We start from the raw sequence: 24,873 nt of genomic DNA, 5'->3' as shown, positions 1-24,873 counted from the left end.
TGAATGTTCGTGGTCACCATGACAGAACTGTGGTCACTGAAAGACAACTAAATTATTGTCACTGTGGGGACACAGTCTGGGTTTAAGGCGAGCAGGTGAAGAAATACACTTTTCAAACAAGGCTTACTGCTTTTACACTGGTTTAATGATAGAGTTTCAACATTACATTTTGGAGCAACTGTTTAGAGCTTAACTATATGCATTGTGATTAATTGCCCATAAAGGACCATTTTGTGGACAAGATTTGTGGATTGATTGAAAGCACAAATTTTTTGGGGGCTATGTACATTACCTTCTCTGTGCTTTCAATGTCACAGGTGATCCCATGTAGTACCAGTTCCAATTCAGGCCGGTACCGCACCTGATAGTTCTTTAGGCAGAGCTTTCCAGAATCAGGCCACCCCTTGGGGGGGCGATTGTCTGTGACCCAGGGTGCCTGCGAAGTGTCAGGTGAAACACCAGTCACGCATTGGACTCTGTCAAGCTTGTGATTTATTAGATTCATGACTACCCCTTTCCCATCTCCATCGTTCCTACTCCTCCTTCTTGTGGGAACTGCCCCACACCTGCAAGCAGCACACTGTACTCCACCACATTACATTTTAAATAGTTTCAAATCTAAGTGGATAGGCTACAGCAGCAACACACCAATAAGTCTAAAAATACCTAATCAAGTGCTCACTGAGTGTATGTTGACCTGTTTTTAGTATTGTACTTGTACTAGTATTGTATGCTGCCTGTCTGGTGTTTGTGTTTCTCTGCCGCTATAGTCTGCTATTGCAATTCTGTTTGTCCTCATTTAATTTCACTATGCTCTTCTTTTTTAACCCTTTTTACAAATAAGCTTGACAGAAGCCATGCAATACCATGGCTTCTTCTGTGGTTTCTAGGAAATTGTAGGTCACACAAAACAATAACAATTTTGAAAACAGTGGCCCGAAGCAGTACCAGACTCACCTCAGTCTCAATCTCAGCATACTCATTCACCCGCTCCACAGCCACAATATTGGTCTCCAGCTCAGAGGTCATCCTCACAAGTAAGTTCAGTGTCTGTGTAACCTGGGAGCATCACAGAGAAATAGGTCCCCCCTTTTCAGACAAATTACATTACAATTATTTAGAACAGTTATCATGTTGAGTGGATCGTATTGTAGTCCAGAGCTTAGATATATAGTACGTAGAATATGAAAGTAGTTGGCCAACATTGACTAGCTAGTTATGTGAAGAATAATTGATGGCAAAAGAGAAACACAATGTAGATTTTTATTTTTATTCTTGTTCATTCTTTTAATAGTTTATAGGTCACATACACATTTTATTTTAAGGCTGGCAAAATGCGTCCATGCGCAAGGATTTCTTGGTTTTGTCATTCTCTGCTCTCAGAAATCATCAGAATAATCAATTCAGAGTCATTTTTGGGATTAAATTATCTCATGGAGGAGCATGAGAGTCCAAAATCCATGTATTACTTCACCTTCGCACCTTTCTCCTTAACCCACAGTCAAAGCAAAGACACAACTGTATAGCATCAAGATTCTCAAACTCAGTTTCAGGAGGGCTGCAGTGTCTGCTGGTTTTGTTTTAACATTCACGTTAAATTTTAATGCCTTGCCTTATTTTCAAGGCTTGGGTTGGCTGCTAATTTAAAGAAAACCACAAGATATTTTGGGACTGTCTTTTCAGATGCCTGCAGCAAATGGTTGCCAATTTGACGCATTATGAAAAAGCTCACATTTAGGGCATAGGAGATGGTCAGCCCAACCAGGCCACTGTATATGTGGCCACGGGAGATGACTGCAAACAGAGCTGAAAAAAAGACCACCAAGTTGCCCAAGAATTCCAACCGGATGGAAAGCCACCTGCAGCAAAAGAGTGTATAATCATATTCTTGCATTACATTACACCAAAGTGATTAACAGTTCATGACAGTCGACTAAGCAGGGGACAATCCCCCCTGGAGCAATGCAGGGATAAGTGCCAGGGTTAAGGGCCCAACGGCTGCAGTGATCTTACTGTGGCTACAACCTTTTCTATTGCCCAAGTGGACACACCCCCGACCTGTTTGAGGCGACCCAAGGGTAGACGCTCTTGAGATTCTCGTCGATGGTGGTCTCGTTGTGGCGGAGGAAGCAGTCTTGGTGCCCGTAGGCCCGGATGACGGACAGGCCTGAGATGGTCTCGCTGAAGTGGGAGTAGATGGGAGAGCGGGAAACCGAGTCCAGTCTGCTTAGCTGCCGGGAAGTGGCCACATAGAATCTCTGTGGGCGGAGAGACAGAGCGTAGCTTTCTGCTCTTCCCACTTTCAACTGTAGCCATTATGCCATTATGAGCTCAAAAGCAAGACTGGTCCTAAACCAGTCTAAAAGGATGGAAGACCCAGTCAAAAATGATTTAAGGCCCAGTCTAAAACTTTTTAAGTCTACAAGGGGGGGGAGCAGCCGGGGTGGAAACCCAGGCGCGACACAACCAGGAACTAAACAAGACGAAAATCAAAAGGAAACAAAAAGAAACTCCCTGACGAAAATAGGGGAGAAAAGAGAAACCTCTCGGTAATACCAAAAATAAAATAACCCACCAACACTGGCCAAACTCGTAACAACGAGGAGGAGAGAATAATGCGAAAATAAAGCAACCCACTAAAACTGGGCGAACTCATAGTAAACGAGGAGGAGAGAATAATCTCTCTGCAGTGCCAAAATAAAGCAACTCGTAAGAAACAAGGAGAAGGAAAGGCTAAAGACCTCCGTTCCCACCAACTAAGTGGAAACAGAGGGAGCTGAACTAAGGAATGCTTCCAGTACCCACACTAAGGAGCTCAAAGGAAGCAAAAAATAACAAACTTAAAGGGGTCGGACAATAACCGCAAGGATATTGTGAGGAACACAATAGCAAGCAAGACCGCTGTAGCACCAACTTCAGGAAGTGGCAAAAAGACACTGAAGCGCCGAGCGACAGCCAGAGAGCGTATAAGTAACCCTGCCACAGCTGGTGTGAATGATGGTAACGAGTGGGAGGGTCAGGTACACGCCCACTAGGCAACTAAAGGAAGATCGGAAAAAAGGACAATATCGTCCCCACGGTGAAACTAACACCCAGGCAGTAATAAAACCCTGACACTACAATGATTTAAGACCCAGACTAAAAGGATTTAAGACCCAGTCAGACAGGATTTAAGGCTCAGTCTGAAACTATTTAAGTTCCAGTCAGAAAGGATTTAAGACCGAGTCTAAAATGTTTTGAGACCCAGTCTAAAAACATTTAAGGCTTAGTCTAAAACTATTTAAGACCCAGACTAAAATTATTTTACACCCAGTGTAAAACGATTTAAGACCTAGTATAAAATAATTTAAGACCCAGTTTAAGATGGCTTGTTGCAACTGCTCAAATCAGACCAGCCTGTGGCTGGCTTACTGTAAGTCACAGATTTCAGGCTATTGCTATGCAACCTGCTGATAGTCTAAAGTGTAGCGTTAACGCACTGGAGGGCTCTCTCACCTGAACAAAGTAGTAGATGACTGCAAGGGGAAAGATGACCGCTGTGAAAATGGGCGTGGCCAGACAGATGACAAACATGGTGCAGATCACCTCCAGCAAGGACATGAGCCAGGAGCGGAAGGACATAGGGATAGCCTCATCGACTGTAAACATGTCCTGCAGATTTCACAACACTGCATGACATCACATTTGACACCATTGACAATTTACACCCTGTTTATATTAGTTATTTAGTTCTTATCCAAAGTGACTTACAGTTGATTAAACTAAGCAGGGGACAGTTCCCCCCAGGAGCAATGTGGGGTTAAGGTTCCTTGCTCAAGTGCCTAACAGCTGTGTGGATCTTATCGTGGTGACACTAGGGCTTGAGCCACCAACCTTCTGGGCACCTTAGCCACTAGGCTACATCCATGCCATCCGATGACATCATAAGCATGTCCTACTACAGAACCAAGCTACGAAACCAGAGATAATAAATCAGAGATACTAAAGTAGAAGGGTAGATGTGATATCACCTTACTGGTATAATATAGAGAACAGCTACACCAGCAACATTGTACATTGGTAACAACATTCTGACAGCACTTCCTGGCTCCCTGGGGGTTGTAGCTAGGAAGCAGACAGAAGGCATCCACCAATCAGTCTGCTCTGTTTCATCGGCTGCTATTTATATACCATGAGATTGATGTAGCTCTTCTATGTTTTCTACTAACAGGACATCCCAGCTGTCTTATCCTCATGTTATTACCCCTGGAAACGAAACGATCAAAACAAAAAAGCGGGGCCACCATTTTGGAACACAAATGGGTCGGCCTTCTACCTTGGCAAAGCGGTTGACCACCCTGCCCAATGGTGTGGTGTCAAAGAATAACATTGGTGCACGGAGGATGTTGGACAGCAGCCGAGTGTGCATAATCCGTGAGGCTGCGATTGCTCCATTTGCCATGAGCAACGTTGCAAGGAACACCAGGATACCTAGTCAGGATCACACACAGGATAAAAAGGAAAGCAATCCTTAATTATGTATTGTGTCATTTATAACAATCGAGAGCGTAATAACATTGGATAATGTACTAACTTATGAACTAATACCTTATGCACTATATTGTTGTATAGTATAACCAGATAGTGCAATGACTTGCTGTATAATGTAATAAGCTTGCTGAATAAAGTAATAGTGTATTGTTTTCAGGTGTATGTAGCAGCAACTGACAATTATGGCTCAAAAAATGTAATCTTCAATTTCCTCCAATTACGTTATAGTCTTCACATATTGAAAGTTACGTTGTGCCCTGTAATGGATTTCAAAATAAAACAGTAGAAAACTTAAAAAACAAGTAAAAGTAAAAATATGATGATTTAATCATACTCAAAAAGGTTGATAATGGGGGATAATGTACTTAAGTTCCATAAAGTAGTTTTAATTTGTTACTGTTGTTATGAGTTGTAAGTTGGCAGTGAAAAGAATATCTTTCACATTAAGTGACAGAAAAGAACCCTGCCAAATTAAAAGCTCTACTTTTTAAATAAAGAAGAAATGAAAAGGCGGTGCCCTATACCAGGCCATCATTCAGATGAAGTGTGGCAATTATTACCTTATATTTTCCAGTCCCCTCAAAAAGTATTGGAACAGCAAAGCAAATTCCTGTTATTGCAGGACACTGAATACATTTGGGGTTGAGATAAAAAGATGAACACGAAACAAGAATTCACACCTAGATGTGTTAAACTACTTTGAACATAGCACCTTTGCTATCAGACCATGTGATTTTTAGGTGAGCAAAAGTGTTGTAACAGAGAGTATTTAAGTAAATTAAAGAAAATAACACAATATTTGGTAGCGCATCCCTTGCTTGCAATAACTGCATCAAGCCTGCGACCAACTGACATCACCAAACTGTTGCATTCTTCTTTTGTGATGTTTTTCCAGGCTTTTACTGCAGCCTCTTTCAGTTGTTTCGGTGAAATGCATGCACAATCGGGTTAAGGTCTGGTGATTGACTTGGCCAGTCTAAAACCTTCCACTTTTTCTTCCTAATGAACTCCTTTTGAGACGGGTGCGTGGGGGTTGGACCCAAAATGCACGACTCAGAAACAATAATGGAATAAAGTCCCGTCAGGGCTTTATTTGGGACGAATCCCAGGAGCGTAGTCACAACAAGCAAAGTCCATACACGTAGATCCAGCCAAACAGACGATAAACAAACAAAAGGCACGGTGCCGAGGGAAGAGGCAAACTCGTAGTCGGTAAACGTGCAGGGAGGTCCGGTAGCAGGAGAGCTGTCAGCGGGGCTGAAGTACAGGCGGACGGCAGGCAGAGTCGTAGTCGAGGGCGATGCGGAAGTCGAAACCATAAAACAATCAGCGAGGCAAAAGTACAAAGACGGTAGGCGAGGACGTGGTCAAAAACAAGCGGTGGTCAACAAAACAGAAATCAATAAACTATGGTCGGTAAACAGGCTTGGATCGTAACGTGTAATCAATAATAGTAATGCTCAAGAGTTGCTTTGGAGTTCAAGAGGCTGACAATTTCGCGAAGAACAGTTGCGCGACTGGGCTATAAATGCGGGTGTAGACAGGTGTAGACAATTAGTTAGAGCGTAGCAAGGAAATGGAAAACAGGTGCGATGGATGACAAGTTTAACAAGGAGATTAGTAATCGTTAGTAATAAACCTATCCTGCCCTAGCATTAGTAAATTAGTAAATGACATGCACGAGAAACGTAAGGTAACATGAACACATGATTAGTGTGGGTGAGGGTTAGTAGATGGGTTAGACTCTATGGATGGGTAGGACAGTATAGGGCTGTTCGTATTTTAACACCGCACACAATCTGGAGTGTCGGCCAGAACACTACTTCAAGGCCAGAATGTTCAGGGCAGGAGGGGCGCACGTGAGAGAGGACACAGAATGAGGAGACGGGTTGGATGCAATCACTTGTATTATCCACCAGATATCACATTGCAACAAGGTGTGTGTATATTCCAGTTCTTTCTCTACATTGAGTAGATGGCTAGTGTGTGGTTCTGAAAATAAAGAGAAATAATAATAAGCATAGGGCTACAATGTAGCACGCATGCATGTGTCATATTTAACAAGCTAGTCAGCTTGCAGCATCACCGAGGAACAAGCAGGCAAATGACCAGCTAGATAATACCAGTAAACTATGTCCTTACACAGTACTAAGCAAACTAAGCATACAGATAAACCAAATAACACATTTGGCATATATGCGCCGGATAAAGGTCTGTGTGCTGGCACAATACGCGTAATTTAGCAGCTAATAATAACGTCAGCCAACACGGTAGTAAATGCTATAAGTGCGAACATTTTTCTCCCTCGCTTAAACTAGCAACAGGCAATTCACTTCTCCCAACACGTTTCATAGCTTAACATACAGCCTTAACTTCATATTAGAAAACTTACTTCGTTCATAGACGCACACTTTAAGCTACCGGGTATACTTTGCTCAGACAACACGGAGAGCAATGAAGTTGCTACTTCAACAGCGCGCCAGCCAAAAGTAAACAATAGGTCTCGCGTCTTAACGTAGGTGCTGGGAATATCAAATTAAAAGTTCATAAGCATGAAAAGGAGAAATAAACAGAATAGAAGTCCTGAGCCTTTTGTACAGCCGCCCCCAAATGTACAAGTTACATTTGCACCACTCAAAAGGCTACACTAACTTAAACAAGACTCAAAGGGGGTGGCTGCTGTCTTCAGCCGGAAGGGCAGGCAGGATAACCAGCCGGGCGACTGGCCGTGTGTACGTTCTGTCCTTGACCCTTACATCTGCTGACCTGATGTGGCCATCAGGACTAGGGTGAACCTTTACAACGTGCCCAGTCGGCCACAAGGCCCTCGGCAACTGGGGGTCCACGATCATTGCCACAGAGCCCTCTGTGACATCGGCTGGAGATGACTGCCACTTCGACCGGGCCTGCAGCCCAGGTAGATACAGTCGAATGAAACGGGCCCAGAAGTGGTCAGCAAGCACTTGTGCATGCTTCCACCGCCTACGACTGAGGAGCTCGTCCTTGGGGTAGACGACCTGAGGCAGGGACACGTCAGGCCGCCCCATCAGTAGGCAGTTGGGTGTCACGGGGTCTGGATCGCTGACATCAGATGGAACGTAGCCCAATGGCTTGGCGTTCAGGATCCCTTCCACTTCGATGAGGACGGTGCGGAGGACCTCTTCCTGTAGGGGCTGTGCACCGACTGTGGTGTACAAGGCGGTCTTCACGGATCGGATCTCCCGCTCCCACACACCCCCAAAGTGGGGGGCAGCAGGAGGATTGAAGCGGAAGTCAATTTTCTGTGGGGCAAGGAGCAGCTGGAGGTCAGCGGACATTGCTGCAAATGCCTCGCTCAGCTCTCTCTCGCCACCTCTAAAGTTAGTGCCCTGGTCTGAGTAGAGCTCGGCAGGTCTTCCCCTCCTAGCAATAAACCGACGTAGGGCCATTAGAAAGGAGTCGGTGTCAATCGAGGTCAGGACGTCAAGGTGTACAGCCCTGACAGTGAGGCATTTAAATATTATTCCCCACCTCTTTTCTGTGCGCCGCCCCACTCTGACCTCAAACGGCCCGAAGCAGTCGACGCCTGTCGAGTGGAAAGCAGGCTTAAAGAGACGGAGGCGGGCTACAGGTAAGTCAGCCATTCTGGGGACTGTAGGCTTTGCTTTCCAGCGGCGGCATTCTGTACAAGTTCTTTGGAAGCGACGGACTGCCTCTCTTCCCCGCAGAATCCAGTACGTGCGTCGGATTTCAGCAAAGACACGTTCTGGTCCTGGGTGCTTCAGACGGCTGTCGAAGTCCTGTATGAGGAGGCAGGTTACTGGATGTGAGGGATCCAGCACCACCGGGTGTAGGCTGGTGTACGCCAGATTTTCGGACCGGCGGAGACGACCACCAACCCTGATGAGCTCTCCGGTGACGTCCAACTCTGGGGACAGGTTCAGGAGGCGGCTGCTGCGCTGAACAGGTTTCCCTGCTTTAAGGAGACGGAGTTCTTCAGGGAAGCTGTCTCGCTGTGCCCTGTTAAGGAGAAGTCTCTCAGCCTGGCGGTAATCCTCTGCATTAGCGCAGCTCTCCTCTGTAGCCGCCCCATGAAGCTCCTGGACAGTGGCTTGTAGCAGTTCCTTCCATGTGCTATGTTGGAGGAGGTCTGAGTCAGACTGATTTGCAGCTACAGATGTCACACCACAGAAAGTTAGTTTGCGCAACTCAGTGGTATCTGGAGGGTCTCCCACTGCATTGGTAGGGTCAGCAGGCCACTGGTTAGGATCCATAAGAAGAAAGGGGGGCCCTTGACTCCATCTGTTGGGCCTTACCAGGTCCTGCAGTGTTTTGCCACGGGTGATATCATCGGCAGGGTTCTGTGCCGAGTCGACGTATCGCCAGGTGTGCTGGTTGGTCATCTCTTGGATCTCCGCTACGCGAGTGCCAACGAAGACCTTGTAGCGGCAGGATTCAGATCGCAGCCAGGCCAGTACAGTTGTAGAGTCGGACCACATAACGGTCTTCTGAACCTCGAAAGTGAGCTCATCACTAAGGAGTTTGGAGAGCTGGGCTCCTGTGAGTGCACCACACAGCTCCAGCCGGGGCATTGAGTGCAGATGTCTTGGGGCTACCCGGGATCGGGCCATCACGAAGGCCAGGTGCACGGTGCCATCGTTGTCCACCACTCTAAGATACGCCACCGCACCATAGGCCTGCTCAGATGCGTCACAAAAGATGTGCAGCTCTCTTTCTCTCACTGAGGCAGCGATGGCCTTAGGTGTGTACGGACGACTGAGGCTTACTTGAGGGAGGAAGCGTAGCTCTTCTTCCCAGTCTCTCCACTGCTGGACGAGGTCTGGAGGAAGCTGGGTGTCATCCCATCCTCTCTGCTTGTCCCACAGGCATCTCACCAGCATCTTGGCTCTCGTTGTATACGGCAGGATGAAGCCTAAGGGGTCGTATTGGCTGGCGAGCACCTTGTAGATGTTGCGCATGGTGGGCTCACCATACTGGACTGGACGATGTTTGTACCCCAGCATGTCAGTGGAGAAGTGCCAGCTGAGGCCTAGTGTGGACTCTGGACTGTCTGTGTTGTCTTGTGCAAGCCAGAGTTCTGCGCTGTTGGACCTAGCATCTTCGGGGAGGTGGCTAATGACGCTAGGTTCATTGCTGGCCCACTGCCGAAGCACAAAGCCAGCTGAGGACAGGAGGGCTCTCAGCTTGTCCACCAGGTCTCGTGCCGCTGTGGTGGAGGGAAGACTCTGGAGGCAATTGTCCACATAAAAGCATTTCTCAATGGAGTTTCTCACCTCATCTTCTGGCTGGCTGTTATCTCTTGTGTGGCGTTGCAAGGCAAATGTAGCACAGCACGGGCTACATGTGGTGCCAAACGGGAGTACCTGCCATTCATATACTGCCGCCGGCTCATCTTGGCGCAGGTCGCGCCACACAAAACGCAGGAGAGGGTGATCTTTGGGGAGCAGTCGAACTTGGTGGAACATGCTCTTTATGTCTCCACTTATGGCTACTGCGTGTTCCCGAAATCTGAGGAGAACTCCCAGCAGCGATGCCCCTAGGGTAGGCCCAGGTAAGAGGTAGTCATTCAGGTTGTACCCTCGATGTTGGAATGAGCAGTTGAAGACAAGGCGGTGCTTGCCATTATGGCTAACAAGGTGGTGGGGGATGTACCATGCCTCATCTCCCCGGTTCAGTTCTGATGGGTCAAGCCTGACAACTGACCCTGCTTGGATCAACTTTTCAATCTCTGCCCGGTACACCTTGGCCTTTTTAGGATCTCTCTGGAGTCTTCTCTCGACTCCCCTCAAGCTAGGGATGACGGCGTCAGGGGTAGCCTGGAGGCATGGCATATCTTTGCGGCGCAGCAATGGAGTGGCATAGCGCAATATACCATCAACCTCCCCACGGGTGGTGTTGTCTTCTAGGAGGCTGACGGCTAAGTTGTCTTGCTGCGAGCGCGTCACCACTTTGCTGCTCCTGAGGGGTATGACATCCGTCTGCCAGAGTTTCTCCACATGCTTCATTAGCTCGCTCACCTGAGGGGGGACAGAGGTCAACAGGCACTGCTGTGGGCTGTTTGATCGGCAGATGACACTGGAGGGGCCCTGTAGCGTCCAGCCCAGCCGGGTGTGGATGGCAGCAGGGCCGCCGGGGGGGCCCAGACGCACAGGCTCAGTGGGGGTGACGAGGTGTGGGTGGTCACTGCCTATGAGCAGCAGTGGTTGGATCTTCTTGAATGGCTGGAGGGGTAGCCCGGACAGATGCTTATACTTTTTTTGGAGTGCTTCGATGGGGTAAGTATGATCTGCGAGGTCGATGTTAGCTGCTGTGAAGGCGTTGGTGATGCGATAGCGGGTCTTTGGCCAAGCCTTGGGTGAGATGAGGAAGGAGACACAGTTGCCCTGGAGGGTCTGCACGTCCTGTCTGATGGTGCGTAACGGCAGGTTTTCTGGTGTGCCTTGGAGGCCTAATTTCCGAGCAGCTGTTGGCAGCAGCATCGTTCTCTCCGACCCGTCGTCCAATACCGCATAGGTATCGAGGGTGCGGCTGCCGTGGTGCAGGGACACTGGGATGACTTTGAGCAGGATCCGGCTGCCCTCTGTTGGCCGGTCGAGGTAAAACACACTTGTTGACACCTCACCTCTATCCTGATTCACCACTGCCTGTGTTGTTCCCTTCTGCTGCCCCGTATTGACATCGTGTAGGACTTGAAGATGGCGACCATTGCACAGCTTGCAGGGCTTCTTCAAATTGCATTGGGCTGCTTGGTGTGGGCGAGCACAGCGCCAGCATCTTTTGTTGGACTTTATCCACTCCGTCAGCTGGTCTTTGTTGAGTTTACTTATGGCTGCACACTGGCTTAGGTGATGTTCACGGTTATCACAGAAGGCACAGTAAGGTGAAGGCTTACCATTGGTAGGAGAGCTACTGGGAGGTTTAATTTCCCCCTGTGTGTTCTCTGATCCATGCAGCACAGTGACAGGATGTTTTCCGAATTGCTTGTGAGGCTTCAGACTATTCTGGTTGTCTTTGCCTGCTGTGGAGGATAGCTGACCATCGAAATCTTGGCACCAGGACTCGTACTTCAGCCATTCGGCTAGGTCGTTGAGGGTGTAGGTATTGCCTGACTGACTGAACGTGCATCTGCGGAACTCCGTTCGCTGCTCGGGTGGTAACTTGCTGAGCAGGCGAGCAACATGAGAACCACACTGCAGCTCCACTTCTCCATCAGCGCCAAGTGTCTTTAACATACCCACCAGCGACTGGATCTGAAGAGAGAATCTTTCGAAGGCAGCCACATTTCCACGCCTGATGTCGGGTGAGTCCATTACTGTGGCAATTCGCTTCAGCGCTAACTGGTGTGGTTGGCCAAACTTCTCATTCAGAGCCATCATGGTGTCAGTAAAGGGTGTACGGGAGTGGAGGTAAGCGTCAGCAATCAGTTTGGCCTCCTCCAGCTTAAGGTGGTCTGTGAGCACTTGATACTTAAACACTTCTGAGCTGTAAGGGGGTAACAAGTTCTCTAAGGCGATCTTGAGGTGGGCAAACTCACCAGGGTCTCGATGTGAGAGGTTGGGAATGGTTGGACGAGGGCCACGGTACGCTGTGTCCAAACTGGGGCTCTGATAAGATGGCCTTGGGTACAAGGATGGCCAACTTGGTGTGTAGAGAGGGTGCTGAGGAGGCTGTTGGCGGCGTACTGGTGGGTTTACAGGCACTTCATATGGCGTGGAGGTGTACCTGTGTGGTGCTGAAGCCACACCGGACCAGGCAGGAGGCTGTAGCGGGATAGCCGCGGGAGCATACATGGGGTGGCTAGCCCTGGTGGGTCTCTGGTCTGGGCCTGCTGGCCGCAGCTGGTCTGGTGTTGACTGGTTCTGCTTGGCTGCTAAAGTTTCAGCTTTCATTTCTTGCAGTTCAATCATAAGTCTGTCGAGGCGTTCAATCTCAGGTTGGTTGCTAGTTGCATCTCCGTCGCATAGCGGCGGTGGCGGTAGGGGCCAGTCATCATCCTCATCGGCTTTCACTGGGTTCAGGTGGTTGTCAGACACTTCTTGTGACTGTTGGAGGCTGCGCGCAGCACTGACCAGCTGTTGCAGGTCTGCGCGGACTTCTTTTAGTTCTTCCAGGTCGGCTGACATACGCTGATGAGACTGCTGAAGCAGGCGCCGCTCATGCTGGATCTCCTCTAACTCTGTTGTGATGACTGCGGCTTGCTGGGTTTCGTGGCGCAGGCCATAACCGGGGGTAAGATGACCACGTGACCTCTCTTCTCCTCCGTCTTGATGTAGCTGGTGGGCTAGCTGTTCCTCCTGGTCATGCAGCAGACCTTTGAGTGCGTAGCATGCTTCGATTTTGAGGGCAGCATCCCGGTTCAGCGGCGGGCGTAGTGGAGTAGAATACTGAGAGGTGAGGGTGGTCTTCTCGGCCGCTCCCTTCATGTGAGTCATCTGTTCTCTGTCGTGTCTGCGCCAGTGCGATTCAAGGCCATGGAGATTGACCTCATAGTCTTCAAAACGAAGAGGGGGGCGTCTGGGGCGCCCACCACGGGCTTCATATCCATGAACATCCATATTGAGCTAGATTGAGTGCAATGTAGATCCGGCTCGAAGGACCATTAATGTGGGTGAGGGTTAGTAGATGGGTTAGACTCTATGGATGGGTAGGACAGTATAGGGCTGTTTGTATTTTAACACCGCACACAATCTGGAGTGTCGGCCAGAACACTACTTCAAGGCCAGAATGTTCAGGGCAGGAGGGGCGCACGTGAGAGAGGACACAGAATGAGGAGACGGGTTGGATGCAATCACTTGTATTATCCACCAGATATCACATTGCAACAAGGTGTGTGTATATTCCAGTTCTTTCTCTACATTGAGTAGATGGCTAGTGTGTGGTTCTGAAAATAAAGAGAAATAATAATAAGCATAGGGCTACAATGTAGCACGCATGCATGTGTCATATTTAACAAGCTAGTCAGCTTGCAGCATCACCGAGGAACAAGCAGGCAAATGACCAGCTAGATAATACCAGTAAACTATGTCCTTACACAGTACTAAGCAAACTAAGCATACAGATAAACCAAATAACACATTTGGCATATATGCGCCGGATAAAGGTCTGTGTGCTGGCACAATACGCGTAATTTAGCAGCTAATAATAACGTCAGCCAACACGGTAGTAAATGCTATAAGTGCGAACATTTTTCTCCCTCGCTTAAACTAGCAACAGGCAATTCACTTCTCCCAACACGTTTCATAGCTTAACATACAGCCTTAACTTCATATTAGAAAACTTACTTCGTTCATAGACGCACACTTTAAGCTACCGGGTATACTTTGCTCAGACAACACGGAGAGCAATGAAGTTGCTACTTCAACAGCGCGCCAGCCAAAAGTAAACAATAGGTCTCGCGTCTTAACGTAGGTGCTGGGAATATCAAATTAAAAGTTCATAAGCATGAAAAGGAGAAATAAACAGAATAGAAGTCCTGAGCCTTTTGTACAATTAGTCTTGTTAGTTTCTACCCAATCCTGATCTAGCGTTAGTCGTTTTAGTAAATAGACAAATGGAAATAATTAGGGAGTGAATGACAGAAGGAGCGAGAGAGAAAAGGCGGAACGCAAGGTTTGCGGAAAGACATGTAAAAGTGTATGCATAAACAACGACCAGTTAACGTAACAATAAACATAAATCAAAACATAATACAAAACGAAACTAAGACGATAACCATTCAACATAACAAGGTAATATAATCGTAACGAAACATAACTAGACATGACGAGAAAATAAATCGTAACAAGAAATAAAGTAAACAACATGACGAACCTAGACTAACATAATACATGATAAGACACTACGTGACTAAGACAACATGAATAAACATAAAACATGGCGAGACAGACCTGAAACGTGACAGGACCCCCCCCTTAACGACCGACTCCTGGCGGTCCTTGGAATTTATCAGGGTGGTCACGATGGAAGTCCTTGATCAATGTCTTATCTAGGATGAGACTGGGAGCTACCCAGGAATGCTCCTCAGGGCCATAGCCCTCCCAGTCAACCAGATATTGCACACCACGGCCCCTCTTACGAATGTTCAAGAGCTTTTTCACGGTGAATGCAGGGTGGTTATCAATGATGCGGGGGGGAGGGGGTGGGGGATCGGGGGGACAAAGGGGGTGAGAGGATACAGGCTTAATACATGAAACGTGGAATGTAGGGTGAATCTTAAGTGAAGCGGGGAGTGACAGTTTAACAGAAGATGGATTGATAATGGTGTGGATCTTAAAGGGGCCAATGAAGCAGGGTTGTAGTTTGTGCGATGTGGCTTGGAGGGGAATGTCCTTAGTGGACAGCCAGACGGAGTCACCTGGTTTGTAGGCTGGTGCTGGTGTGCGGTGGCGATCAGCAAAGCGCCGATTACGATCTGCCGTGCGTAAGAGCGCGGCCTTGGCATCCCTCCAGATCTTAGCACAGCGCTTCATGTGGGTGGCGAGGGAGGGAACAGCAATCTCAGCTTCCTGGTCAGGAAACAGTGGAGGTTGGTAGCCAAGAGAGATCTCGAAGGGAGACTTTCCAGTGGCGGCGCAGGGCAGGGTGTTATGCGCGTACTCAACCCAGGTGAGCATCTTGCTCCAAGAAGCCGGATTCTGGGTTGAGACACAACGAAGTGCGGCTCCCAAATCCTGGTTGGCCCTCTCGGTTTGCCCATTGGACTGGGGGTGATAGCCGGATGAGAGGCTGGCCGTGGCACCGAGGGCCAGACAGAAAGCTTTCCACACTTGAGAGATGAATTGTGGGCCCCGGTCGGATACAATGTCTGAGGGGATTCCGTGGATGCGGAACACTTCCTTAATCAGAACGTCCGCAGTCTCTTGGGAGGTGGGTAATCCAGGTAGGGGGATGAAGTGGGCTGCTTTACTAAATCGATCCACCACGGTGAGGATGGTGGTGTTACCTTCGGAAGGGGGAAGTCCGGTAACAAAATCCACCCCAATGTGGCTCCAGGGTCGGCTGGGCACGGGCAGAGGTTGGAGCAGACCAGCAGGGGCTTGGTGGGAGGCCTTGCTTCTGGCACAGGTGGTGCATGCCTTGATGAAGTGTCTGGTGTCGGGGATCATGGTGCTCCACCAGAACTTTCGCTTAAGCACCGCCAAAGTGCGGGTAAAGCCGGGATGGCAGGACAGGGGAAATGAATGAGCCCATTGGAGCACCTGTGTCCGAGCAGCTGATGGGACATAGAGGCGTATTCCTGGGTTGGACCTGGGATCGGGTTCCTCCCGTAGAGCCCTCTGGATAACAGCCTCAATCTTCCAGGTTACGGATGCGACAGTGCAGGAACCCGGGAGGATGTTCTCAGGTGCCTCACGCTCAGGACAGGTGTCGAATTGTCGGGATAGGGCATCTGGCTTGACGTTCTTAGAACCCGGGCGGTAAGTGAGAGTGAAGTTGAATCTTCCGAAGAACAGCGCCCATCTGGCTTGGCGTGAGTTCAGTCTTTTGGCCGTCTGGAGGTACGCCAAGTTCTTATGGTCGGTCCAGACGATGAAAGACTTCTCGGATCCCTCCAGCCAATGCCTCCACTCCTCTAGTGCCAGTTTGACTGCGAGGAGTTCTCGATTTCCCACGTCATAATTTCTCTCCGCTGGTGAGAGTTTCTTGGAGAAGAAGGCACATGGGTGTAACCGGTTGTCGGAGGCAGAGATTTGTGACAGCACGGCTCCCACCCCAGTGTCAGAGGCATCAGTCTCCACAATAAACTGGCGAGTGGGATCCGGGTGCACCAGGATAGGGGCGGTAGAGAACAGTCTCTTAATCTTTACAAATGCCCCATCTGCTTCGGGGCCCCAACGGAATGGCATGGCAGTGGATGTGAGCTTGGTGAGGGGGGAGACAACTTGGCTGTAGGATCTTACGAATCTGCGGTAAAAGTTGGCGAATCCCAAGAAGCGTTGGAGTTGTTTCCGGGTGGAAGGCGTAGGCCAGTCAGTGAACGCTTGAATCTTCTTGGGATCCGCCCTGATCTGTCCCTTCTCCAGAATGAAGCCAAGGAACTCGACAGTGTCGGTGTGGAAGACACACTTCTCCGCCTTGACAAACAATTTGTTCTCCAAAAGTCTCTGGAGAACTTGCCTGACGTGAATCTCATGTTCCTTGGCATTGGTAGAGTAAATTAGAATGTCGTCCAGGTAAACAAATACGTGTCGGCCCAGTAAGTCCCGAAGAACATCATTGACTAGCGCCTGGAACACAGCAGGTGCGTTAGTGAGGCCGAATGGCATGACCAGGTACTCAAAGTGTCCAAGGGAGGTATTGAAGGCGGTTTTCCACTCATCACCTTCTCGGATACGAACCAGGTGGTAGGCATTGCGTAGGTCTAACTTGGTGAAGATCGTGGCATCGTGTAGAGGGTGAAAGGCAGAGTCCATCAATGGCAGAGGGTATTTGTTTTTTATTGTAATGTTGAGTTCTCTGAAGTCAATACAGGGACGCAATGAGCCATCCTTCTTCTGCACGAAGAAGAATCCGGCGCCCACAGGTGAGGAGGATGGGCGAATCAGTCCATTGGCTAGGCAGTCCCGGATGTATTTCTCCATGGCCTCCCTCTCAGGTCTGGAGACTTTGTATAAACGACTTGAGGGGAGTGTGGAACCGGGTAGCAGCTCGATGGCGCAGTCGTAGGGTCGATGAGGGGGAACCGTCTGTGCCTGTGTCTTGGAGAAGACCGTGCCTAGGTCATGGTAAGGGGTGGGCACCTTCTCTAGGGAGGGCTTGGGGACCTGTGGTGGGTTGGGTGCACCCTCTGCTGGTGCAGGAGCGGATCGTAGGCAGGATTGGTGACACTCACGACTCCAGGCTTGAATCTGGCATGAACTCCAGTCAATGGTGGGGTTGTGTCTCTGGAGCCAGGGTAATCCCAAAATGAGCTGGTCGTTAGGGGACCGGATGACACGGAACTGAATCATCTCGTGGTGGTTTCCAGAAATGATCAGCTGAATGGGTTTGGTGATGTGGGTCATGCGGCAGAACGTCTTTCCGTCCAATGACCGAGCATTCTCGGGGTGGGGTAGTGGGAGGGTGGGAATGTCCAATTCCATGGCCATCATTTCGTCAATGAGGTTCGCGTCAGCTCCAGAATCCACCAATGCGTTAACCTGGATTGCTCTGTCGGGAAGCATCAACATGGCCGTAAGCGTGGAGCGATGGTCGTTCCTGGCAGCCCCCTCATATCTGTTGAGCACTTTCACCTCAACAGATGAGGCAGAGTTCTTGGGCCGGAGGGTGCACCGAACTTGGGTGTGTCCCAGCTTCCCACAATAGAAGCAGGAACCGGTTGCTCTCCGACGCGTCCGTTCCTCAGGCGATACTTTCATGCCTGCACGGGAAAGGTCCATGGGTTCAACTCCTTCGGCTAGCTTCTCCTCCGGTCGGGGACTTAACCCTCGCCTGGGGTATGCCTGGGTGGGTGGGACCTGTCTCTCAATCCGGCGTTGTCTGGCACGGTTGTCCAAACGGATGGCAGCACGGACGAGTGGGTCGAACTGAATGATGGGTTCGAGACGTGCCAACTCGTCCTGGAGTGCCTCACTCAGGCTGGCCAGGAACAGGTTTGCCAGGGCCGCATCATTCCAGTTGGTGGCTGCCGCGAGAGTGCGGAAGTCAATGGAATGGTCCGCCGCAGTTCTCCTGCCTTGGCGAAGGGCGATCAGACGCTGGGGTGGCTCTTGGTCACTGGATGCATGCTGGAAGACCTTGCGGATCTCCTCAGCAAACTCCGGGTACCGGGGAGGGAATGAACCCCCGGACCACACAGTTGTCGCCCAGTCCAAGGCTCTCCCCTTCAGTAATCCCATCACGTAGCCGATCCGGCGGTCATCGCTGTTGTAGGTCTGAGGTTGCTGCCGGAACACAAAGTCGCACTGGAGCAGGAATGCCTTGCATCTCTCAGGTTCTCCGCCGAACCTCTCCGGGGGGGGTTGTTGTGGCTCCCGGAATTGCCAGGTTCCCATGGGGTTGGAAGGTGGAGGTGGAGGCGGGTTGGCAGGTTCTTCCAGTGGGTGTGGCTGAACCGCAATGGCGAGGCTCCTCATCTCGGCACACAGCTCTCGAATCTCCAGACGAAGTTCGGAGATTCCTAGAGAGTGTTGCTGGACGATGGCGCCTTGTTCCTGGAGGGCGTAGAACATGGCGGTTGAGTCAGCCGGGTCCATGTTGGCGAAATTGTTCTGATACGGGTGCGTGGGGGTTGGACCCAAAATGCACGACTCAGAAACAATAATGGAATAAAGTCCCGTCAGGGCTTTATTTGGGACGAATCCCAGGAGCGTAGTCACAACAAGCAAAGTCCATACACGTAGATCCAGCCAAACAGACGATAAACAAACAAAAGGCACGGTGCCGAGGGAAGAGGCAAACTCGTAGTCGGTAAACGTGCAGGGAGGTCCGGTAGCAGGAGAGCTGTCAGCGGGGCTGAAGTACAGGCGGACGGCAGGCAGAGTCGTAGTCGAGGGCGATGCGGAAGTCGAAACCATAAAACAATCAGCGAGGCAAAAGTACAAAGACGGTAGGCGAGGACGTGGTCAAAAACAAGCGGTGGCCAACAAAACAGTAATCAATAAACTATGGTCGGTAAACAGGCTTGGATCGTAACGTGTAATCAATAATAGTAATGCTCAAGAGTTGCTTTGGAGTTCAAGAGGCTGACAATTTCGCGAAGAACAGTTGCGCGACTGGGCTATAAATGCGGGTGTAGACAGGTGTAGACAATTAGTTAGAGCGTAGCAAGGAAATGGAAAACAGGTGCGATGGATGACAAGTTTAACAAGGAGATTAGTAATCGTTAGTAATAAACCTATCCTGCCCTAGCATTAGTAAATTAGTAAATGACATGCACGAGAAACGTAAGGTAACATGAACACATGATTAGTCTTGTTAGTTTCTACCCAATCCTGATCTAGCGTTAGTCGTTTTAGTAAATAGACAAATGGAAATAATTAGGGAGTGAATGACAGAAGGAGCGAGAGAGAAAAGGCGGAACGCAAGGTTTGCGGAAAGACATGTAAAAGTGTATGCATAAACAACGACCAGTTAACGTAACAATAAACATAAATCAAAACATAATACAAAACGAAACTAAGACGATAACCATTCAACATAACAAGGTAATATAATCGTAACGAAACATAACTAGACATGACGAGAAAATAAATCGTAACAAGAAATAAAGTAAACAACATGACGAACCTAGACTAACATAATACATGATAAGACACTACGTGACTAAGACAACATGAATAAACATAAAACATGGCGAGACAGACCTGAAACGTGACACCTTTGTTGTGCTGGCAGTGTGTTTTGGGTCATTGTCTTGCTACATGATGAAGTTACTGCCAGTTAGTTTGGTCGCATTTCTCAGACAGAATATTTTTGTAGACTTCTGAATTCATCCTGCTGCTACCATCATGACATTACATCATCAATAAAGACTAGCGAGCCCACTCCAGAAGCAACCATGCAAGCCCAAGCAATTCCTCTTTTCTAAGCTTCAAATGGTTTGCTTTTCTCCTAAAGACAGCTCTTTGGTCTTTATATTGATTTATCTTTTCTAACACAAATGCAGTCTTCACAGGAAAAACCCAAGGCTACAACATCTGGGCAACAAGAAACAACTGTCAATCACCTGTTCCAATTTTGCTACTATAAATTGGGTGGTCTGATGCAAAAGGTGATATGTTAAGTTGTTTAACAAATATAGATAAAAATACCAGGAAATAAAAGCTGAAATTCATCTTTCGTACATATTTTGACCTCAAACTCAATTGTCTTCAGTACATAGCAAAAACAAAGAAATTGACCTTGCTGTTCCAATATTCTTGATATTGTTGACCTTCGACATTATGTTTTATTTTGTTCTTATTAAATACAATTTAAGCTCTTTAGAGCCATTGTAGCTCTTTAAAGGTGTGCTAGAATGACTACCTTGCCTAGGCAGAGACAGATGCTTGAATCTTTAAATATAGAAGAGATGGAGCAAAGTAATCATACCTTGTGCCACCCCAAGGGCACCAAAGACGCCCACCCTCATGTCCCTCACAGAGTTGGGGTAAGTGTCATTTTCATATTTGGCCGAATCATTGGTCCAGTCACTCAGCCATAGATTCTGGCCAATAAAGGCAATATTCTGAAGGAGGTAGACTACAAAAACTATGATGCAGTATCCCCAGCCCATGGCCTTCAAGTACTGCAGGTACATGGAGAATTTCACCTGGGGAAAACATTTTCATTGATCAATTCAGGCAGTTAATTACAGTTACCTCACCTGCTTTCTTGGTTCTAAATTGGTTGCAGATATTATGGTGAAAACAAAAACCAGCACACCTTACGGTTCTCCAGGACCAGAAGTGAGGACCACTGGGTTAGAGTGAAATATATAAGAGGATCGACCGACAGGAACAGGGTTCACTGGTATTGATAATCATGTGGTTTCCTCTAATGCCTAAAAGGTAAGTGAAATGTGGTCCCACCTTTCCAGTTTCCATGGCTTCTTTCTCTATTAAGTTCTGGCCCTTATTTGAAGGAGGAACGTCTTTGAGCTTCTTCACTGAGCTATGTTTTTTTAGCCTTGGATGAAAAAAATAACAAGAGAAGATGCAAAAAAAACTGAAAAACACATTTGGTACGGCACCTGTCTGATATAATTAGTAATTGTATACCTGGCCTTGTACTGGCTATGCCGGAGGCTGTTTTCTCTGTTCACCGTCGCAGAGACCACGTCCTCAGTAGAGCAATCCACCTGGGGTTCCTGGCGCTCAGGAACTCCGTCCATCTCCTTCTTGTCTGAACCTGATGTCACATCTGAACCTGACCTCACACAGATAGACATCAGCTCTATAAAACTTTTGCCACCGCACACAAACTGCATATCCCACAGCTTCCAGAATCTGGTTTGGCTGATGGAGGGTGGTTGGAGAGGGGCTGCTATTCAATCGATAGTTAACTATAATGGAAGGAGGAGTGGATGAGCAGCTTCCTTTTAGGCTAGGCTCAGCTGTTCCTGTTCTCTCCAGAGAACAGACCTTTGAGAGATGAAGATCAAGTTCATTGAACCCCATGAGGTAATTTGTACTCGGGGAGTTATTGTGGCTACATTGGGGCTTGAACCACCAACCACTAGCACCTTAGCCACTACACTACAGGCTGCCCCCAGCAGTAGCCTCACACAAAGGCCTGCTCATCTGTAGCAAGTTCTCCTTGCTTTGTATTCTTATGTTTTTCGAGCCCATTACGCGGTACAGTGGTTACACAAACCTGGCTGGCTGTGGTCCTGGCTGCTCTCCATGGCGTAGGTGCGCAGAAATTCGGAGAAAGCCCCGCCACTAGCCTTCAGGTTGTTATAGGACCCAATCTCTGACACCTTCCCGTCCACCAGAACTACAATCTCGTCCACCTGCGGCAGGAAGCTGACCCCGTGCGTGACCAGGATACGGGTCTGTGGAGGCACGACACCTGCTAGCAGAGATATTTCCCAGCCCTTTTTGCCCAGATTCAATCTCACAAAGAACGGTTTTCAGTATAATATACAGTGAGCTCCATAAGTAATGAGTAAATAATTATTTTCTTGATTTGGCTCTGTACTCCACAATTGTGCCAGCTTTAGTAGTGGCCATGGTATCAGGGGCAGGAGTGCTAGTGATATTAGTGGTCATGGCAGTAGCAGTTGTAGTGCTAGCGATAGCAGTGATCATGTTAGTAGCGGTTGTAGTGCTAGTGATTGTAGTGTTTGTGGTCGTTGCAGTTGTAGTGCTAGTGATAGTAGTGTTTGTGGTAGTCCTGCTCATTGTGTGAATTGAGTTCCACTGACCTTGTCCTTGAGCAGCCCGTTGGGGCCCACCACTTCGTTGAACAGATGCTTTCCAACATGGGAGTCAACAGCTGACAAGGGGTCATCCAGCAGGAAAATGTCTGCTGAGCTGTAGACCGCCCTAGCCATGCTGACCCTCTGCTTCTGCCCACCACTCAGATTTATCCCCTGGAGGACACCACATGGACAGTTATACGCTCAGCACATAAGGCTCTCTCATGATCGACAGGATTATACAGATATCCAGAAATCTCAAAACATTTCAAGTTAATGTACGCACTGTGCAAGACTCACTTAGACAGAATATGATCAATTTATACAGATGGATATTTCACTGAAGTAAATCAGATTAAGCACCACCTTTTCGCCAATCTCTGTCTGGTCCCCTCCAGGAAGCAGCTCAAGGTCTGGCACCAGGGCACAGGCATCCAGAACCTTCTGGAAGCGGGCCTCCTCCAGCGCTGATCCAAACAGGATGTTGTCCCTCAGAGTGGCATTCTGGATCCAGGCCTGCTGGGGAACGTAGGCCACAGAGCCCTGAACAGAACAAGCAGATTCAAATACAAATTGGAAGTGACATTTTGGGCATGACAAAAAGGCACTACCAAAGCATTCATAATATTTATAAAGTATTCATAATACAGAAACACACAATAATTGAGAAAAGGGGATGAAGAAAAAGTCCTAATAAAACAAAATAGCAAATAGACTATGATAATGAAATAATTATAATTTGAGGTTACCCCTGTTACTTGCTTGTACAGTTAGAAACATCTGCACACACATGCAGGAGAGGGAATGTGATGTTTAATTTCACTTATGGATGCATTTCATGAGGAGAGCAGTCATTTTAACTTGACAATTGTGAATGAGAAGTGCATTTTGTCCACTAGGCGCGTGTAGTTGTTGAAGACCTCCAGAGAGCTTAAGTAGTGTTTCTGTTTTTTGCGTGTGAGCATTAGGTATTAAGGAAACCTTGTGAGTTTATCAGCTGTTGTAGATTTGTTAGTCAAATTGCCATGTTAGTGTTAGTCAAATTGCATTTTGTTATGCAACACACAAAGCTGGAAACCTTCTCGACCTGATCTTTCTGAGGAACTGATCCTCTTCTAACCTGACTGTTACCCTTTTACACATGTCTGATCACCACTTCATTTCCTTCTCCATCCCCCTAGCTCCTCTGCCTCCATCCCCTTCTCTCACCCCCACTGTTTCTGTCTGCTGTAACCTCCGCTCTCTATCACCCTCCTCACTTGCCCCCAGAGTCACCGCTTCTCTACCTCCTCTTGAATCCTTCTCCAAACTACCCACCGATTCTGCATCTTCCGCCCTGCTTTCCTCTCTCTCCTCAGCCCTTGACTCTGTCTGTCCTCTTGTCTCCAGGCCTGCTCGATCCTCCCCTCCCGGCCCATGGGTTTCCATCCTTCAACGTTCCTCCAGGCCCAGCCTACGTGCGGCTGAGAGGAAGTGGAGGAAATCAAAAGACCCATTGGACCTGTCTTCCTACCAGTCTCTCCTGGCAGCATTCTCCTCCGCTATCACCAATGCCAAAAGAAATTACTAGCAAACAAAAATCCAGAATTCCACTTCTAACCCTCGTCAACTCTCAACTCCATTTTCTCCTCTCTCCTCAGCACACCTCCCCCACCATCTCAGTCCTCCCTCACTGCTGATGACTTTGCAGTATTTATTGACGAGAAGGTCACAGATATCTGCAGCACCTTCGCGACCACCACCACTTCTGTGCCTGCCCCCTGTTTCTCCTCTTTCTGTTCCCTTACAGATGCTGATGTGTCTCACCTCCTGCTCTCCCACCGCCCTACTACTTGTGTCCTGGACCCCATCCCCTCAAACCCCCTTCAGGCAATCACACCTGACATCCTCCCGTTTGTCACCTCCCTTGTTAACTCCTTTCTGTCCTCTGGCTGCTTTCCCTCATCATTCAATAGAAACCCACTCTAGACCCCTCCTGCATAGAGCAAACTCCCTCTCCTCTGTCCTGATCCTTCTCGACCTCTCTGCGGCGTTCGACACGGTCAACCACCCCATCCTCTTAGCCTCCCTGGCATCTACAGGGATCTGTGGCACAGCCTTAGACTGGATTAAATCTCTGGTCGGTCCTCCCAGGTGTCCTGGGCTGGAAGAGTGTCAACCCCTCGCCCCCTTGTTACAGGAGTCCCCCAGGGCTCAACCTCGGACCCCTCCTCTTCTCCATTTACACAAGATCCCTTGGCCCTGTTATCTCTGTTCATGGCAACTCATATCATTGTTATGCCGATGACACCCAACTCTTTCTCTCCTTTCCCCCATCAGACACACAGGTCTCTACCCATATCTCCGCCTGCCTGAGAGACATCCAGAGCTGGATGGGCAACCACCATCTAAAGCTCAACCCAGGTAAGACGGAAGTAATCTTCATCCCTGCTCTAACCTCTCCCTTCTCCGATTTTTCCATCTCACTAGGGGATACCACAGTGACCTCATCCCCTAGTGCA

General features: G+C 48.6%; 1 protein-coding gene across 6 annotated transcripts in view; it reads right to left on the bottom strand.

Annotated features, from left to right (window-relative positions):
- LOC133118079 (ATP-binding cassette sub-family C member 2-like) overlaps positions 1-24,873 on the bottom strand; it is a 46,335-nt gene that overhangs the window by 2,864 nt on the left and 18,598 nt on the right. Inside the window, exons 17-28 of one of the 6 annotated variants that reach the window (XM_061227771.1) lie at positions 22,739-22,915; positions 22,379-22,546; positions 21,811-22,006; positions 21,198-21,360; positions 21,042-21,138; positions 20,563-20,782; positions 4,316-4,470; positions 3,496-3,651; positions 2,059-2,258; positions 1,733-1,859; positions 958-1,059; positions 293-436 (exon numbers count right to left, since the gene is read on the bottom strand). In XM_061227771.1, coding sequence (XP_061083755.1) covers positions 293-436; positions 958-1,059; positions 1,733-1,859; positions 2,059-2,258; positions 3,496-3,651; positions 4,316-4,470; positions 20,563-20,782; positions 21,042-21,138; positions 21,198-21,360; positions 21,811-22,006; positions 22,379-22,546; positions 22,739-22,915 — 1,905 coding nt within the window. Of the gene's footprint in view, positions 1-292; positions 437-957; positions 1,060-1,732; positions 1,860-2,058; positions 2,259-3,495; positions 3,652-4,315; positions 4,471-20,562; positions 20,783-21,041; positions 21,139-21,197; positions 21,379-21,810; positions 22,007-22,378; positions 22,547-22,738; positions 22,916-24,873 lie in introns of all 6 variants that reach the window. The other 5 variants (XM_061227770.1, XM_061227773.1, XM_061227769.1 and 2 more) reach the window with 5 other exon arrangements.

The sequence above is a fragment of the Conger conger genome, chromosome 18 (genome assembly GCF_963514075.1).
Source record: "Conger conger chromosome 18, fConCon1.1, whole genome shotgun sequence".
NCBI lineage: Eukaryota > Metazoa > Chordata > Actinopteri > Anguilliformes > Congridae > Conger > Conger conger.
This window is presented reverse-complemented; position numbering and strand designations above follow the sequence as displayed.